Source organism: Globicephala melas, chromosome 3 (assembly GCF_963455315.2).
Source record: "Globicephala melas chromosome 3, mGloMel1.2, whole genome shotgun sequence".
Lineage (NCBI taxonomy): Eukaryota > Metazoa > Chordata > Mammalia > Artiodactyla > Delphinidae > Globicephala > Globicephala melas.
The window spans coordinates 171,152,703-171,168,757 of record NC_083316.1 but is presented as its reverse complement, the minus strand read 5'-3'; the positions used below and the strand labels follow the sequence as shown (position 1 = coordinate 171,168,757).

General features: G+C 60.2%; 2 protein-coding genes across 6 annotated transcripts in view; both read right to left on the bottom strand.

Annotated features, from left to right (window-relative positions):
- On the bottom strand, positions 1-3,629 carry C2CD4C (C2 calcium dependent domain containing 4C). The gene is made up of 2 exons (XM_030845721.2): positions 3,504-3,629; positions 1-2,905 (listed from the first exon to the last, which is right to left on the bottom strand). The coding sequence occupies exon 2, from the start codon at positions 2,866-2,868 to the stop codon at positions 1,606-1,608; it is 1,263 nt and encodes a 420-aa protein (XP_030701581.1). The 5' UTR covers positions 2,869-2,905; positions 3,504-3,629; the 3' UTR covers positions 1-1,605.
- A 5,495-nt stretch (positions 3,630-9,124) lies between these two features.
- Positions 9,125-16,055, bottom strand: part of SHC2 (SHC adaptor protein 2) — a 30,612-nt gene continuing 23,681 nt past the window's right edge. For 4 of the 5 annotated variants that reach the window (XM_060297482.1, XM_030845633.2, XM_060297480.2 and 1 more), the window contains exons 11-13: positions 14,236-14,546; positions 11,027-11,160; positions 9,125-9,838 (exon numbers count right to left, since the gene is read on the bottom strand). In XM_060297482.1, the coding sequence (XP_060153465.1) occupies positions 11,032-11,160; positions 14,236-14,546 (440 nt within the window). In that variant the 3' untranslated portion in view covers positions 9,125-9,838; positions 11,027-11,031. Of the gene's footprint in view, positions 9,839-11,026; positions 11,161-14,230; positions 14,547-16,055 lie in introns of all 5 variants that reach the window. The other variant, XR_009563592.1, reaches the window with a different exon arrangement.

Here is a 16,055-nt window from a genome sequence, read left to right as displayed (position 1 = left end):
TCCCTGGAACACCTTTATTGCACTAAAAACAGCAGCTATAAACAAACACTTGGGGGAGGTTGTCTTAAAGATATACCCACAGTCAGTTTCAAACACAGATGTCAAACAGTGCAGGGGCCTATAAAACGGGGGCCCCCAGAAGGAAAGCCGGGGATGTGAGCGGTCAGGGTCAGAGAAGGGGGCTGAAAGTCCGAGCATCTCACTCCATGCAGGGCTGTCTGCCCCCTCCACCCACAGGCCTGGCCCGGTGGTCCCCCGGAGCAGAGGGCCTAAGGGAGCAGGCCCAGGACAGAGGCCGGAGGGGGCACAGCAAGGGACCCTAGTGCCAAGGGCTTTCGTTCTCGGCCTCAAGGGTGCACAGGTATGTCTCACCACATGTGCAGAAGGGAACACGTGCTCCTCCCCCCGTCCCCCGGGGTGCTGGAGGGAAACATGGTCCTTCATCCCTCCCCCAGGGTGATCTGGAGACCCAGAGCCAGGAGGGACAACGTTTGGACTGGGAGGGGCACCCCAGGATCCCCACAGACTGGCCGGGTCCATCCTCGCCCAGCAGGCAGCCCAGGAGAGGTGAAGGGGCAGAGCTGGCCTTGCCTGGCCCCTGCTTCAAACTGTATCGTTTCTGTTTCGGTGAGCAGGAAACCTCCACAGAAATCATTCAAGGACCCACAAACTGACACAATTAAACCCATGCAGCTGTTTTAGCAGCACGAAAAGCCACAACCAGGGTCTCCCCAGCCTCCCCTTTGTCCCACCCACCCTAACCAAAACCTATGTACACGAGTGGAGTAAACGTCAAGGCCATCAGTCACTGGGCATCACCTCCTGGGTAATGCACCGGAGGGGGCAGGGGCCAGGGAGGAACGGGGCCCCCGGGCTGGCGCTGCTCTCTGGGCACGTTCTGAGCAACCCCTCCAGGGGAGGGAAGTTCCCAACGTCCAGCAGGGCCACAGGGTCCCGAGTAGAGAAGGCGATGGAGGAAAACAGCTGACACGAGGGCTGTCTCGCTCGAGGGGCTGGAGGAGAGCAATTGCCCCCGTTTTCATCTGCTGGGGCTTCCTCCACGGCTGCCTGTCTTTGCCAGGCAGTGGCTCTCAGACGTGGCTCTTGCCTCCAGAGCCTGGGAGGACCGAGGACTGCCCAGAGCCAGCCCACCCCAGGAGGGGATTCTCCCACAGCCCCGAGGGGCACCGTGGGCAGAACTTGGGCCTGGCCCTGATCTCTGGGGGGGCGGGGGGCAGGGTCTGGCGGGCCGGTGGCAGGAGGACACTCATGCAGCAGAGGAGAAGATATGACTGGGCCTCAGGACCGGCGGCCTCTGGGTCTGTGATCGGCCTTAGCTGCCTCCTGGCCCAGGTTCCAGAACTCAGGAAGGGGCGAGGCAGGGGCATGGAACTTGGGGCACAGGGGGACCCTCAGCCCTGCAAGCTGACCCCTTCTTTTCCCCGGCAGCCCCCTCCCTTCTCCTCTGGAAAACAGCATGACCCAGGACACCCCCAACATGGGCTGCAGCATCAGGGCCGGGCAGCCTGAGTGGAAACCACCTCCCCTGCCGGATCCGGGTGGGGGCGGGGTCTCCTCTGCCGGCGGGAGGGGGCGTGGGGGCCTTTACAAGAAGGGAAGCAGAGAGGTCAGGGGCAGCTCCTTCTCCCCGAGCAGGGTGTCCCGCTTGAGGCTGCTGCCCTTGTTCACCACCTTGATCCTGAGCGCCAGCTTCCGCACGCTGGCCGGCCCCAGGCCGTCGAAGAAGAAGTCCTCGTTGAAGACGGGGTGGCGGCTGTTCTTGACGATGGTGCTGCGCTGCTTCTGCAGCTTGCCGGGCACCAAGCACAGGCCCACACAGCAGTTGATGCTGCGGGCGTCGCAGAGCCGGTCGTAGAGGCCCTCGGCCGCCAGCAGGCGCACGCGCAGGCGGGCCTGGGCCGCCTCATACTCCGCCAGCAGCCGCACGCTGCCCCGCGGGCCTATGCGCACAGCGTGCTCCGCGCGGGGCGCCGCGCTGGGCTCGGGGCCGGGCTCCGGGGTGGCCCTGCGGGCCAGGCGGCGCCGGGCCCCAGGGCTGGTGTCCGGCGTGCTGTCGTCGGCCGACGGGGAGCCGTGGCGGCCCACCGAGTGCTTCAGCTGGCTCACCTTGGCCTGGCTGTCCTGGGCGAACCCTTTGAGCAGCGACACGGAGCGCGAGAGCAGGGGGGACCCGAACGGCGAGGACTCGGCCGAGGACCCCGTGTCGCTCTCCCCGCCACTGACGCAGCGGCTGGGGCTCATGAGGGCACCGCCGGCCTCCCTGGGCGCCCCATCGCCCCCGTTGGCCTTGACGCCCCCCCGACGGCGCCGGGTGCCCGGGGAGCCCACCTGGGCCAGAGCCCCGTGCTCGCTATGGAACAGAGACTCCTTGCGCCGTGTGTGGGGGCTCTCGGCCAGCGTGGCGAAGCCATAGGACGTCTGGGCCTTGGGCACCGAGGGCAGCGACATGGCCCCCTGGGCCTGGGGGTCGGCGTTGGTGGCAGCCTCCTCGGCGGTCCAGTCCTCTGCGCTCTCGATCTGGATCACATGCCTGGTGGCCGCCTTCAGCAGGCTCTTGCTCTCGGCGGCCAGCTTGGCAGGCAGCCGGGGGCTCCGGGGGCCGCGGCGGGGCGCGGCAGAGGCCAGGTTCTGCTCCGAGGTCGAGGGCCCCAGCTCAGCCTGAGCCTCCGGCTCCGTGGGGCCGGCGGGCAGCTTCGGGGGGATGAAGAAGTCCGGGATCTTGTCGGGCGTGAGCACGTTGCTGTACAGGGGCCCCTTGGCGGCCCTGTCCCCACCCTCGCCCCCCGTAGCTCCATTCTCCCCTGACCCACGAAGCCGCTCCAAGAACCACATGTTGGTTTTCTTCATCGGGGCGGAGGCAGGAGCCTGGAGGGATCTGCGGAGCCTGGGAAGAGAAGCGGGGGTCGGGAGCTGCAAGGCCCCCTGCACGCGGGGGCTGGAAGAGGGGCTCCCGGCACCCGTTGGGGGGAGCCCTGCAGGGGGCCAGCGGGGTCAGAAGGCGCTGAGGCCCAGGACAGCGGCGGGGTGGGCTCGCCCCTCCCCTCCCCTCCCCTCCCCAGAGGAATCGCGCTTAACTTCCAAGTGCCGAAGCCCGGCCCGGGAGGTGGGGGCGGCGCTGACTCTCGGGAAGCTCCCAGGGGACTGCGGCTCCACTCTCGCCCCCACCCCCGTTCTGAGGATCTCAAAGCGCTTTCTAAAGGGGTCCGCGCTCAGTCCAGGGGGAAGACACCCCAGGGCGTACGGTGGACCCTGGGGTGTCCCAGCTCCGCCCCCCCCCAAGCTCCCACCCACCTGTGGCTTCTCCCGGGCCGAGGGTCCAGGCATCCGGGGTGAGGGAAGGGAGAGGAGGTGAGTCTGCGGGCTGGCGGCGCGGCGAACCGACCCCTCCCCTCCTCTCCCCCACCCCGCCCCGCGGGACTCGGCTGGGGGTGGGGGTGGGGTCCTAGCAGCCCCCGCGGAGCGTGGCGGGGCCCCGAACTCACCTGCCCGGGGACGGTGGCCGAGGCTGGCTGGTCCGCGGACACGCCGGGGTCTCGGCGCAAAGGCTGGGGGCGCGGGGACGCGGGCGCAGCCTCGGTCGGGCGGCAGCGGCAGCGCAGTCGGACTCATTCACCAGCGGCGGCGGCGGCGGGAAACCGCCCAGCTGGCCGCCGCGCCGCCGTATTCCTCCTAGTACGGCCGCCCTCCTCCCCCGCCTCGCTTGCCCCGGGGACGGGGCGGGCGGTCTGCGCAGCCCCCAGCGGGCAGAACCGAGGAGCCTCGCGGGGACTCGGGGACTGAAGGGGTGGGGGGAAGGAGGCAGGTGGTGGCGGTTTGCTGACGCCCCTCGAAACCCCGGGCCCCTGCCTCAGTTCCTCTGAGGGCCACTTCCCGACTTACGCTGACGAGTAAAAGAACAGCAATAATAATAGAGGCAGCTGAATTTATTACTGAGCGCTTTCTCAGTTCCAGGCTCTCAGCGCCCTCCCCCCAACTCATTCCACAAAAACCGGCGGGTACGTCCTATGGCTGTCTCCAGTTTGCACATGAGGAAGGTGAAGGTTTCTTTCCAGAAACAAGGAGCTAGCCGCTGAGACGCGGCTCAGTGCAGACACCCGAGAAGCCGGCCAGGGCGCTGCTCCTTCATGGGAGAGATGTTTATCGAGCACCTACTGGACGCTGGGAACATGGCTGTGGCTGGCATGCAGCTGCCGGCTTTGCGATGTGTCCTGGTCGGAAGGACGCCAATACAGAAATACACAGGTAAATACTAACCGTGGGTTTGGTGGCTCCCATGACAAATGTGATTCGGGGAGAAAGGAGAGAGTCCCCCCCTTCAGTTCACAGATGGCTAAACCAGCAAGGGTAAGACCAGGAGACTCAGGCCTGGCAGCTCTGAGACCACAGCGTGTCTTGGGATTCCACCCTCCACCCTTGTGATCTGCTGGCCTCAACCCCCCTCGTCCTCACTCCTTCCTCCCTCCCAGCCTCAGTTTCCTCTTCTGGAATCCAAGGCCGAGTGACCAGTCCCAAGTCCAGCAAGATAATGTATTGCCAGGACTGATGCAGAGCAGGGGAAGCCTAGACCTTATTTAATTATCATATTCCAGGAGCCTTCTCTCTTCCAGAAATGTCCCCGAGCATCGTCGTGGCTGGAGCTGGGATGGGGGCTGGTCTGGAGTGACGGTTGGTTCAACAGCAGAAGGGGAGACGGGGGGGGGGGGGTGCAGACTGAGCTGGAGCTGGACAGAGGCCCCTCCAACACTTCCACTTGACCTTGGAGTGAGGTGGGGCTTAGCGTCCCATTGTCCAGATTGGGAAAGTGAGGCTCCCTCAAGAGGCCTGTCTCAACTTTGCTCACCCAGGAAACATTGAGCCCCCCTTTGTTCTGGGGGCAACACTGGCGTGGCCACACAGTCTGACAAAGGAGGCAGATACCAATGAATGCATCACTTCACTGCCACCTCCAGGAAGCCTGCCCTGCCTGCCCCGCATCACAGCCCAACAGAGCCCACGAAACCTTAACTTCAGCTCTCATGAAAAATACCCTCGAGCAATTACTCGGTTGATGTCAGTCACCCCTGCTGGGCCCGGAGTGCCACAGTAGGAAGGGTGACCCTAGAACAATGCTCTTCCCCGCAGGGGCCTCGAGCCACCGCCCAGGATGGCGAGGTGACCGGCTCAGGCGTCCTGATGACAGGCCGGCCTGCGTACTGCGGCTTCGCTCCCCACACACCCTCGCCTCGCTGGGAGCGGGGTCTTCCTCCCAGCTGGGTTGGGGGAGGAGGGCAGTGAGTTTATTCTGTGCTGGTCTCTGCGCTGAGTAGCTCAGGACGCTAGTCCGGAGCCTTGTATCTGGGTTCAAATCCTGGTGCCAACTATTCCTGCTGTGTGACTTCTGGCAAGTGTCCAAATCTCTCTGTGCCTCTGTGTTCTCAGCAGTCCATGGGCATAACACCTGCCCCTGAATTGCAGCGTCAGAGTGAAGATTCCACAGGGCGAGGTACTATTTGCAAAACGCTTAGTACGGGGACCGGAAACGTGTGAGTTAAGTGTGGGTTCCACGGATGCTGCTACCGGTGAAGAAGGGGACTCAGTGGGGGAGGAGCCCTAGGACCTGACCCCACCACGGTCCAGCTCAGCCGGAAGCCCCACTCCTATCCCCACCCCATCACATTTGGGGAAACTGAGGCACGGCAGGGGGGTGCGGGAACGCACCTGGGGAAGGTCCCGAAGGCCTGCCCTGTGGGGCCAGGGACCCCACCCTGGGAGGGGCCCTTCCAGCTGGTCAGCTCAGCTCCGAGCCCAGCTCCATGTCCCTTTCTGTAAACAGGAACCTCTCCGGGTCCACAGAGCCCTCGGCTGATGGGCATGGCAGCACCCCCAGGACTCCCCCCCTCAGCAGCAGCCTTCTTGGAATCAGAAATGGGGAGGCTGCAGGCTGCAGGCTCAAGCTGGAGAGAGGGCCCCCTCTACCTCATGCTGGGTGGAGGGACCCACTGAATGGGGAGGGGGAGGTGGCAGACCTAAGGGTGGCTGGGAGGAAGCACCAGGAGGTGGCTTGCAAGAGATCTGAGCTCCAGTCCAGAGGGGCCACCTGGTGCCCATTTGACTCCAAGCAGTGGCCTCCCCTCTGAGCTCCGCCTCCTTCCCTGGAAAAGGGGGCGCAGGCCTGTCTGCAAGCTCCCGGGAGGGTCCCGGGCCCAACAAGGCACAGGGTAGCCCGCGTCGGGGGAGGGCCATCATCCCCAGTTTACAGAGCAGGACGCTGAGGCGCAAGGGAGGCCCAAGCCACAGGGCACCCTGTTCAGAGAAGGGGAGCTACTGGCCAAGGCGGCATGGTGGAGTCTGAACCCCCGTCTCTACTGCCTCCCTCCCCAAGTTTCCCTGAGGGCAAAGCTGGGGCAAGCAGCGTTTGTTGACTGAATAACTGAAGGTAGAACGGGGCAGGAGCTAGCTGTGCGGGGCCCAGGCTCCCAGCCCCCGTCACCATGGGGCACCCCAGGCCTGGCTTTCCCGACTCAGGGAGCAGGATAGGGAGGTGATGGGGTTGGAATCCAGGCTCTGCCCCCTCCCAGTGGTGTGGCCTTGGCAGTGACCTCATTCCTCAGAGCCTCTATTTCCTCATCTGTAAAGTGGGGAGAAGTTCAGGATTCCAAGTCTGTGCAGTTCTTAGCACATGCCCGGGGTGGGGTGCTAGATAGAGTCTTTGAAGGGGAACCTGGGCCTCGGAGGACCCAGAGCTAGGAATGAATGGCCTACAAACCTCCAGAATCTGACAGTCCCCCCCATCCCCCAACCCGGTCCTTTCTGCCCGCCACCCCCCAGTCCCATCCTGTCCCCCACAGCTTAATTCCCACTTGGGAATCTTATCACCTCTGTGCTCAAAAGGCCCCAAGCGGCTCTCTCTGGCACCAAGCTTTGCCCAGCTGTGCCCCCCACTCCACCCCCCTCTGATCTCCCTTCCAGCTGCTCTGGCCATCCTTCTGTCTCCTGAAGAAGTTGTGTTCCACACACCCAGGGCCTTTGCACACACCATCCCTTCCGCCCAGATCTCTCTCCTCCTCTCTCGGGGCCTCCCTGCTCATCCTCCTGGATTTCCTGGGGCCCCTAAACTCCAGGGCACTTCCCTTCCCACAGTTGTCATCAGACACTTAGCAGTGACCTGCTAATTAACGTCATTTGACAAACTCCACAAGAGCGGGTCTGTCTTGGTCACCCGTTGCATCCCCATTACCCACCAGGGGTCCTGGCAGGTGGACAAGAGGAGGTCATGAAGGCAGATTAAAGGATATTAGGATGGGGGTGTGGATGGATGGACAAATGAATGGTGAATGGGTAGTTAGATGGATGGATGTGTGATGGATAGGTGGGTAGACTGATGAACGATGGATGGACAGATGGATGGGTGGGTGAGTGGATGGATGGATGGGTAGATGGATGGGTGGGTGGGTAGGTGAGTGGATGGATGGGTGGATGGATGGGTGGATGGATGGGTGGGTGGATGGGTGGGTGGATGGGTGGGTGGGTAGGTGAGTGGATGGATGGATGGATGGGTGGATGGATGGGTAGATGGATGGGTGGGTGGGTAGGTGAGTGGATGGATGGATGGATGGATGGGTGGATGGATGGGTGGGTGGATGGGTGGGTGGGTAGGTGAGTGGATGCATGGATGGATGGGTGGATGGATGAATGGGTGGGTGGGTGGGTGGATGGGTGGGTGGATGGATGGATGGGTGGGTGGGTGGGTGGATGGATGGGTGGAAGGATGGGTGGGTGGGTGGGTGGGTGGATGGATGGATGGGTGGGTGGGTGGGTGGGTGGGTGGATGGGTGGATGGATGGGTGGATGGGTGGATGGATGGGTGGATGGGTGGAAGGATGGGTGGGTGGGTGGGTGGATGGATGGGTGGGTGGGTGGGTGGATGGATGGATGGGTGGTTGGGTGGGTGGGTGGGTGGATGGGTGGATGGATGGGTGGATGGGTGGATGGATGGGTGGATGGGTGGAAGGATGGGTGGGTGGGTGGGTGGATGGATGGATGGGTGGGTGGGTAGGTGAGTGGATACATGGATGGATGGGTGGATGGATGAATGGGTGGGTGGGTGGATGGATGGGTGGGTGGGTAGGTGAGTGGATACATGGATGGATGGGTGGATGGATGAATGGGTGGGTGGGTGGATGGGTGGGTGGGTGGATGGATGGGTGGATGGATGGGTGGGTGGATGGGTGGATGGATGGATGGGTGGATTGGTGGCTCTGTCTCCAGATCTCTGAAGTAAGAGACATGGCATCAGAGTCCCCTTCTGGCTCTGCCTTTTGATGGCTTCCCCCCTAGTTACAGGCAGACCAGAGTGGCTTTCACTGCCCACACCCTTACCAGGTCCCCCCACAGCCTGGGACAGAGCCTGCTGACAGCAGAGAAAGCACAGCCCCTCCCCAGAGCCAGACCCTGGGTAGGGGTGTGGCCCAGCCTGGCAGGGTTGTGGTGAGGCTTGGGGTGCCTCCTTGGGAGGGATGCCTCCATGTTTGTGGGAGGAGTTGAAGGAGGGTCCTGGGGAGAGATGGGGGTCTCCCTGGGAAGTAGAAATCATGTGAGGGAAGGTCAGGAGAAGAGAGTCGGGTGCCAGAGCAGGGAGCTGGGCACGCGGGAGAAGTAGGGGCTTTGAGGTCGGTAAAGGGGCCTGAGAGAGAACTGGGGTCTTCTCAGGAAAATGAGGACGAGAGACGTTGGGAGACCAAGAAGTCAGGCCATCTTTCAGGACAAGTTAGGAGCTATTTGGAGAAGAAAACAAAGAGCTTTTTGCCAGGTATCTGGGGGTATCTCGAAGGACAGAAGAAGTTTCTGGCATTTGGGAGATAGAGTGTTTCCAAAGAGAAGCTGGGGGTATGTTTGACAGAGGAGCTGGAGTGTGCTTTGTCTCAGGATAAGATTGAGGTTCTGGGAAATGTCAGGGGATTCGCCACCCCCCCCCCAAACAGGGGCACAGCCAGGGCCTGGCTCCCTCTTCCTCCGGGCCAGGGGAGGCCAAATCCGGTGCTGCCTTGGCTTCCCCCCCCCAGGAGACTGAACCCAGACCCCCACCCCAAGAAGGCCTTGTAAGGCGCAGGACGGCTCACGCGCCCCGTGGTCATTCCCAGGTTTAATTACAAACAGAGTCCAAGTGTCCAGTGCAGGTTGACAGCTGGGAGGGCGGGGGCCTCACAACCAGCCCCACCCGGGTCAGTTGTCTTGGGGTTGCCTGGATACCCCCCATCATCCCAAGGCTGCCCCCCACTTCCACATCAGCATTTGCCCTGGCCTGAGGGCCCAAAGCACCTCGATTCTCCCCCCAAAAGACAACTGTGCACTAATTTTTCAGGTGGAAAATCTGAGCCCGGCCAGGACAGGAACCCGTCTCCATGCCAGGGAACTGGGGACCTGCTGGTTCCAGGGAGGTGAGCTGACGTCCAGCCGGGAAAGGAAACGGTGCCTCCTTGCCCCATCAGGAACCTGGGCCAGGGCTCCGAGATAGAGGGCTGCTTTCTGATATACTTTCTTTAAAGGCGAGAAAAGGCTCTGTCTTTGGTATGTGTGCCCTCACTCCAGGTGAAGGCTGGCGGCAGGCAGAGGGCTCGGTGGGAGAAAGGGGTCGTGGGCTCCGTCTCCAGGCGGGCTTGACCCAGCCCAGCCCAGGGCCAGCTGGAGAAGGAAGATTCCAGAGACCCACGCGGAGGAAGGAGAGACAGCGGCGATTCCGGCCCGACCAGGGTCCAGAGAAAGGCTGAGGGCCCCTAAGGCCACCACAGGGCCATCCGGGGGGAGCGGGGACAAGGAGCCACAGGCTGAGAGTCACAACCTGGGGGAGAAAGAAGGAGAGGTCAAGGCTCAGCAGAGACAGCAACCGGAGACCCGGCTTCAGGTGTCAGAGACCTCAGTTACAAGGCAGCAAAGTGAGCCAGCGTCAAGCCTCAGGCTGAGGGCCAGGGTTCGAGTCCCAGCTCCTCCGTGGTCTTGCTGTGTGACCTAGGGTAGTCCCTTAACCTCTCTGTGCTGCTGAGAACGCTATTAACAGTGCCTTTGTCAGCGGTGCCTGGGAGTCAGTGAAGATGTGGAGAAGGGATGAGCTCAGGGCCTGGACGCAACAGCTGCTGCGTTAGCACCTGTGATTACCGCCATCGGTGTTGCTTCTCGGGTCACAAACAACTCAGGGAGTAGAAGGGAAGCAGGTCAGACCCCGGCACGTGCACACACACAGCCCCACGGTGCCGCAGATCGTTTCAGGTGTTCCACAGGCCACCCCCATCCCTGGAGCCCTGCCCCAGATTGGGAATCCTGTCTCTCCCTGCGGTGGTGGCCGAGGCCTGGCTGGGGGCAGGGAGCAGGCCAGTGCTGAGTGGAGAAGGAGGCAGAAAGAGACTGTTGTCATGGGGACCGGCGAGCAGCCCAACCTGGCCCACAAGCGCCTCTCAGCCTTTGGGGAAATTCCACCAACCCCTTCCCTCTGCGAGCTGAGCCCCCGGCTCCCAGCTTCCCTGCATCCCCGGGTCCTGCCTCTGTCTGCTCCCCAAAGACTGTGGCTGCCACCCAGACCCCTCTGCGCCCCAGCTCGGCCGCATCCTCCCCTGCCTAGCCAGGCCCCCACCTCACATTAGCCCCCCCCCTCAACCAGAGAGGCCCTGGAATCACCAAGACCTGCCTGTCCCTCACCCACTCAAGACTTCCCGAGGTTCCAGAAGTGACAGGCGCAGGTGGACCTTCTCACCCACCCACCTCGCCTCACACTCCAGCCCCGCCAGACCCACCTCCTCTGGGGGCTTTTTACCCCCAGTTAAACACAGAGTTACCCTAAACAACTCCGAGCGTGACTGCTGATGGGGACAGGTTTCCTTTGGGGGTGATGGAATGTTCTGGAATTAGATGGGGGAAGGTGGCACAACTCAGAAAGCCACTGAGTTGTGGGTGAATTATGTGGCGTGTGCACCTTAGTGTTTAAGATGAGAAAAATCTGGCAATGGGGGCTGGGAGCCCACGGGGCCGGACGCACCTGGCTCAGGGTTCCCGCCTGACGACACCACGCAGGTGCAGCTCGCTCTCGGCGGCCACGATGGGCTGCCCGTTCTGCAGGTGGTAGTCGATCAGGTGGCTGATGCTCTCGAAGAGCACGTCCTTCGTCCGCACCTGTGGGGCCAGAGGCCTCAGCATCACCACCACCAGGAGCTTGTCGGAGAGGCAAACTCTCGGGCCAGCCCCAGACCTGCTGACGGGGAGCTGCGTCTTCACGAGCCCTCCGATAGCTCGCACTCAAGGCTGAGAACCGCTGGGTCAGAGACTTCAACCACAGAATCAGCCTCAGAATTCCAGAGCTACGTGTGGACACAGGCTCCAAAAGCACCGGCACTCCGGGGCCACGCTTCCTGTAGCGGGTTGAATGGTGCCCCCACCCCAAGTATATGTCTACATCTTAACCCCTGAAACCTGTGAATGGGCTGTTGTTTGGAAAAGGCCTCTTTGCAGATGTGATTAACATGAGTTCACCTTGATGGATAAGGAAGATGTGGTCCACAGGTACAACGGAATGCTACTCGGCCATAAAATAGAATGAAATAACGCCATTTGCGGCAACGTGAACGGACCTAGAGATTATCACACTAAGCGGAGTAACTCAGAAAGAGAAAGTCAAATATCATATGATAGCACTTCTGTGTGGAATCTAAAATATGATGCAAATGAACTTATTTACAAAACAAAAACAGACTCATAGACATAGAGAACAGGTTTGTGGTTGCCAAGGGGGAGCGGGGTGGGGGAAGGATGGATTGGGAGTTTGGGATTAGCAGATGCAAGCTATTATACATAGAATGGATAACAAGATCCTACTGTATAGCACAGGGAACTATATTCAATATTCTGGGAAAACCATAATGGAAAAGAATATAGGAAAGAATGTATATACGTATGTATAACTGAGTCACTTGGCTGTATAGCAGAAATTAATACAGCATTGTAAATCAACTATACCTCAATTAAAAAATTAATTTTAAAAAAGAGTAAAAAAGGATGAGTTCATCTTGGATTACTCAGGTGGCCACAAATCCAGTGACCGGCGTCCTTATAAGAAGAGAAAAAGCTTGGACACAGAGACACAGGGAGGGGCCACGAGAAGACAGAGGCGGTGACTGGGGTGATGTGTCCACAAACCAGAGAACAAGAATTTCCGGCAGCCATGAGATGCTGAGGGGGAGGCCTGAACCCAATCCTCCCTCAGAGCCTCAGAAGGAACCAGCCCGGCCAACGCCTTGGTGTCAGACGTCTGGCCTCCAGAGCTGGGAGAGAATACATCTCTGTGGTTTCAAGCTGCCCGGTTGGCGATCATTTGGGAGGGCAGTACTAGGAAATGAATACCCGCCAGGAATCTTGTAGACATGGATCTGAAAATCAGAACCACCAAATCTAAAAGCCACCTGCATCTTAGAAAATCTTAGCATCCTACGTATAGACCTGGACGCAACACACACCCGCTGGCCGCCAGCTGCCAGACATTCATGGGCGATGCCAGGCTCGCTGGGCACAGATCACCAGGGGAGCGGGCATCTTGTAGACATGGATCTGAAAATCAGAACCACCAAATCTAAAAGCCACCTGCATCTTAGAAAATCTTAGCATCCTACGTATAGACCTGGACGCAACACACACCCGCTGGCCGCCAGCTGCCAGACATTCATGGGCGATGCCAGGCTCGCTGGGCACAGATCACCAGGGGAGGGGCTGGCAATGCACATGCCTGGGCCCACGGCAAACCGCCTATTTACCAGGCCCTGGGGACAGGACCCGGGAACCTGCATGTTAACCAAGTACGTAAGGAGGTTCTGAAGCTTCTATAGCGTCTCTCATCCTGGAGATCTGTTTACCCGAGAGGGAATTAGGCCTGGGGGAGGGCTGACGGCACGCCAGGCTGAGGTCACAGCTGTGAACGCTGCGATCAGACACGAGTGAGGAGGTGGCTCGGGGAACTGACAGAACAGGGGCCTGGAGCCGTGGCCCCACCTGGGCCAGGCCACACAGTCGCCACCCCCGTGTGCCCCGTATAGGGCACGGAGCGCACGCGGCCCCCCGGGGCGGCGCCGAGGATTCAGCTGAAGGTGGTAAAAGCACTTGCTAAACTCCGAGAAGGCCCTTAACACCCCACGCTCCTCACCAGGGAAACAGCACAAAGCCCAAGGCCCTCGGACAACGGAAAACCCTTCAAAACCCTAGCACGCCTTGTAGATCGGAAAATGCCTTGTAAACCCGAAGATGCTTTAGGAGCTATAGAATATGCCAGACCTCACTGACTCAAGGCAGCTGCAAGATGCCTCACAATTTATGTGCCACAAGGAGAGGAGAAAACCTCCAAGTTCAGGCATGATAAAAGTGATGCAGTTGGGCTTCCCTGGTGGCGCAGCGGTTGAGAGTCCGCCTGCCGATGCAGGGGACGCGGGTTCGTGCCCCGGTCCGGGAAGATCCCACGTGCCGCGGAGCGGCTGGGCCCGTGAGCCATGGCCGCTGAGCCTGCGCGTCCGGAGCCTGTGCTCCGCAACGGGAGAGGCCGCAACAGTGAGAGGCCCGCATACCGCAAAAAAAAAAAACAGTGATGCAGTTGATAGTTTAAAAAAAAATCAAGACTTCAGAGATGTCAAAATGAGAGGAAAGTGTGTACCAGAGGGTTGAAGCAATTCCGTAACTTGCAGGCCCTGAAACTCCTTGTAAATGGAGACGTGCTTTGTGAACCCTCAGATACGTTAGAAATTGAAACGACCAAATTTATCGCTCAAAGACATCACTGTTCGCAAGATGCGTTAGCAATGATAGAATGTGGGGGGGAAAAGCGCACCTCGCAAATGATGGAATATGGTACTTCGTAAGTCCTAAAAGGCCTTGAGATTGGAAAAGGTTTTGTAACCCCTCTAAATGCTTTATAGACTGGGAAGTCCTTCCTAAAACCTAAAAGTCTTCTAAAACTGCAAAATACTTTGTAATTCTAAAATACCTGGAAAAGGGAAACAGAGTAAAGGGCTCTGTAATCTGAAACGTACTTCATTACACCTAAAGGGCGCTTAAAAGGCGGGCGCCCTGGGCCTTGGGCTGAGGGGAGAGGCCAGGTCCCTTCCCTGCCCAGCCCGGCTCCACACCTGCCCCAGGCCCCCCACCCCAACCCCACCCCACGCAGCCTCCGGCCCCCTCCCCACCCCTGCCCCGCCCCCACGCCCACCTTACCACGCCTTCGGGGTCCACGAGCAGCAGGTGCTTGGGCTGCCCTGCGTGCATGCCGGTGAGGACATACTGCCCCGGGTTGGTGACGCTGTCCCGCACAAGGAAGTCCCCGTCCACTCGAAGCAGTTTCTCCGCCGCCCGACGGCTCATCTGGCCGTGGTACCAGGGCTCCTGCCGCAGCTGCTCTTCCGTGGGGGCGATGGGGGCCCGGCGGGTCGGCGGGCTGGGCCACTGGTCCTCCACGGGAAGGGGGGCTGCCGCCGGACCCGCGGCCACGGAGCACTCGTGCAGCCTCAGGGCATCCTCGAAGGGTCCTGTGGGCGAAGACCGTGCGGGAGGCGGGGGGGGGGGGGGTAGGGAGGGGCCTGGGCTGAGGGGACCTGCTCCTTCACCTTTTATTGGTTCTATTAGTAACGCAATATATTCTCTTGGATTTTCTAAGCATGTGCAAAGAACGAGCATGTCTTTCTTTCCAAGGTGCACACCTACTTCTTTTTCTTGTCCTGTTACACTGGCTTCCTTCCCAGTGTTTATGCCTCTTGTTTCAGCAGCTCGTCTGACCGCACTGGCCAGGGCCTCCACTACATGCTCCACCTCGGTGGTAGGCAGCGGGCATCCCTTTCTTTTCCAAACTCTTAATGGAAAAGCTCCGGATGGTCTTCCTAAGTTTCCTAAGGCTCCCAGCAGGCACCATTGTGACACTGTGCAAGCCCGTCACCCTCTCTGAGATGTGGCCGCATAGCTCAAACACCCTGGAGTGCAGTCGCAGCCCTGACCCCTGCCCTGGCGTGTCTGTGCTCTGCCTCCACCCTCCTTCCACTTCTGGTCCCTCCGGATCACTCCTCCCTGACTCCTCCAGTGACCTAGGGGAAGCTGACCCAGCCTCCCGCTCCCAGGACATGTGACCAGTCCTGGCCAATCAGCATATTCATCTCGCACCCCTGGCCTAGTGATTGGCTGGGGGATGAGCACATGACCCAAGGAGGGCAAATCAGAGGCAACCCCAGGATTTCTAATGGGCGCCTGGCAACAAGCATCACTTTCTCCACTGGGGTTGCTGGACCATCTGGCTGGTCACCCGAGGGGACAGCCTGCCTCAGAAGGAGTTCACACCCGGAGCACCTCCTCTCCCATCTGAAATTGCTGTGGGGGCCAGCAGGGCCACAGCAGGTGCAGGTGTCATGTCACTACTGTAATGACAAGAAATCGAGTTGTCGGTGGAGGGAAGGAGGCTTTGCAAACTGTGAAGGAAGACATTTCCAGGGCTTCTCTGGTGGCGCAGTGGTTAAGAATCCGCCTGCCAAGGCAGGGAACACGGGTTTGAGCCCTGGTCCGGGAAGATCCCACATGCCACGGAGCAACTAAGCCCGTGCGCCACAACTACTGAGCCTGCGCTCTAGAGCCCGCAAGCCACAACTACTGAAGCCCACGCGCCTAGAGCCCATGCTGCGCAACAAGAGAAGCCACCGCAATGAAAAGCCTGCGCACCCAACGAAGAGTAGCCCCCGCTCACCGCAACTAGAGAAAGCCCGCGTGCAGCAACTCAGAAAAAAATAAATAAACAAACAAACAAATAAATAATATTGATGTTGTGGGAAAGGAGTGTATTTTGGACCCAAACCTCCTCCATCAGGCTGAGCCCTCCCTCAGGCTGGGGCATCCCAGAGGGAAGAAGGACTGGCCTCCACCATCAGCTAGTCACTTTATCAAGGTGTGGATTAGGCCTACCTCCTCAGACTGGGGGCTCCCCATTAGGCTGGGATTTCCATTTTAAGGGGCTTGGGCCTCCTCCCTCAGACCATGGAGTCACATGAAGAGGGAGC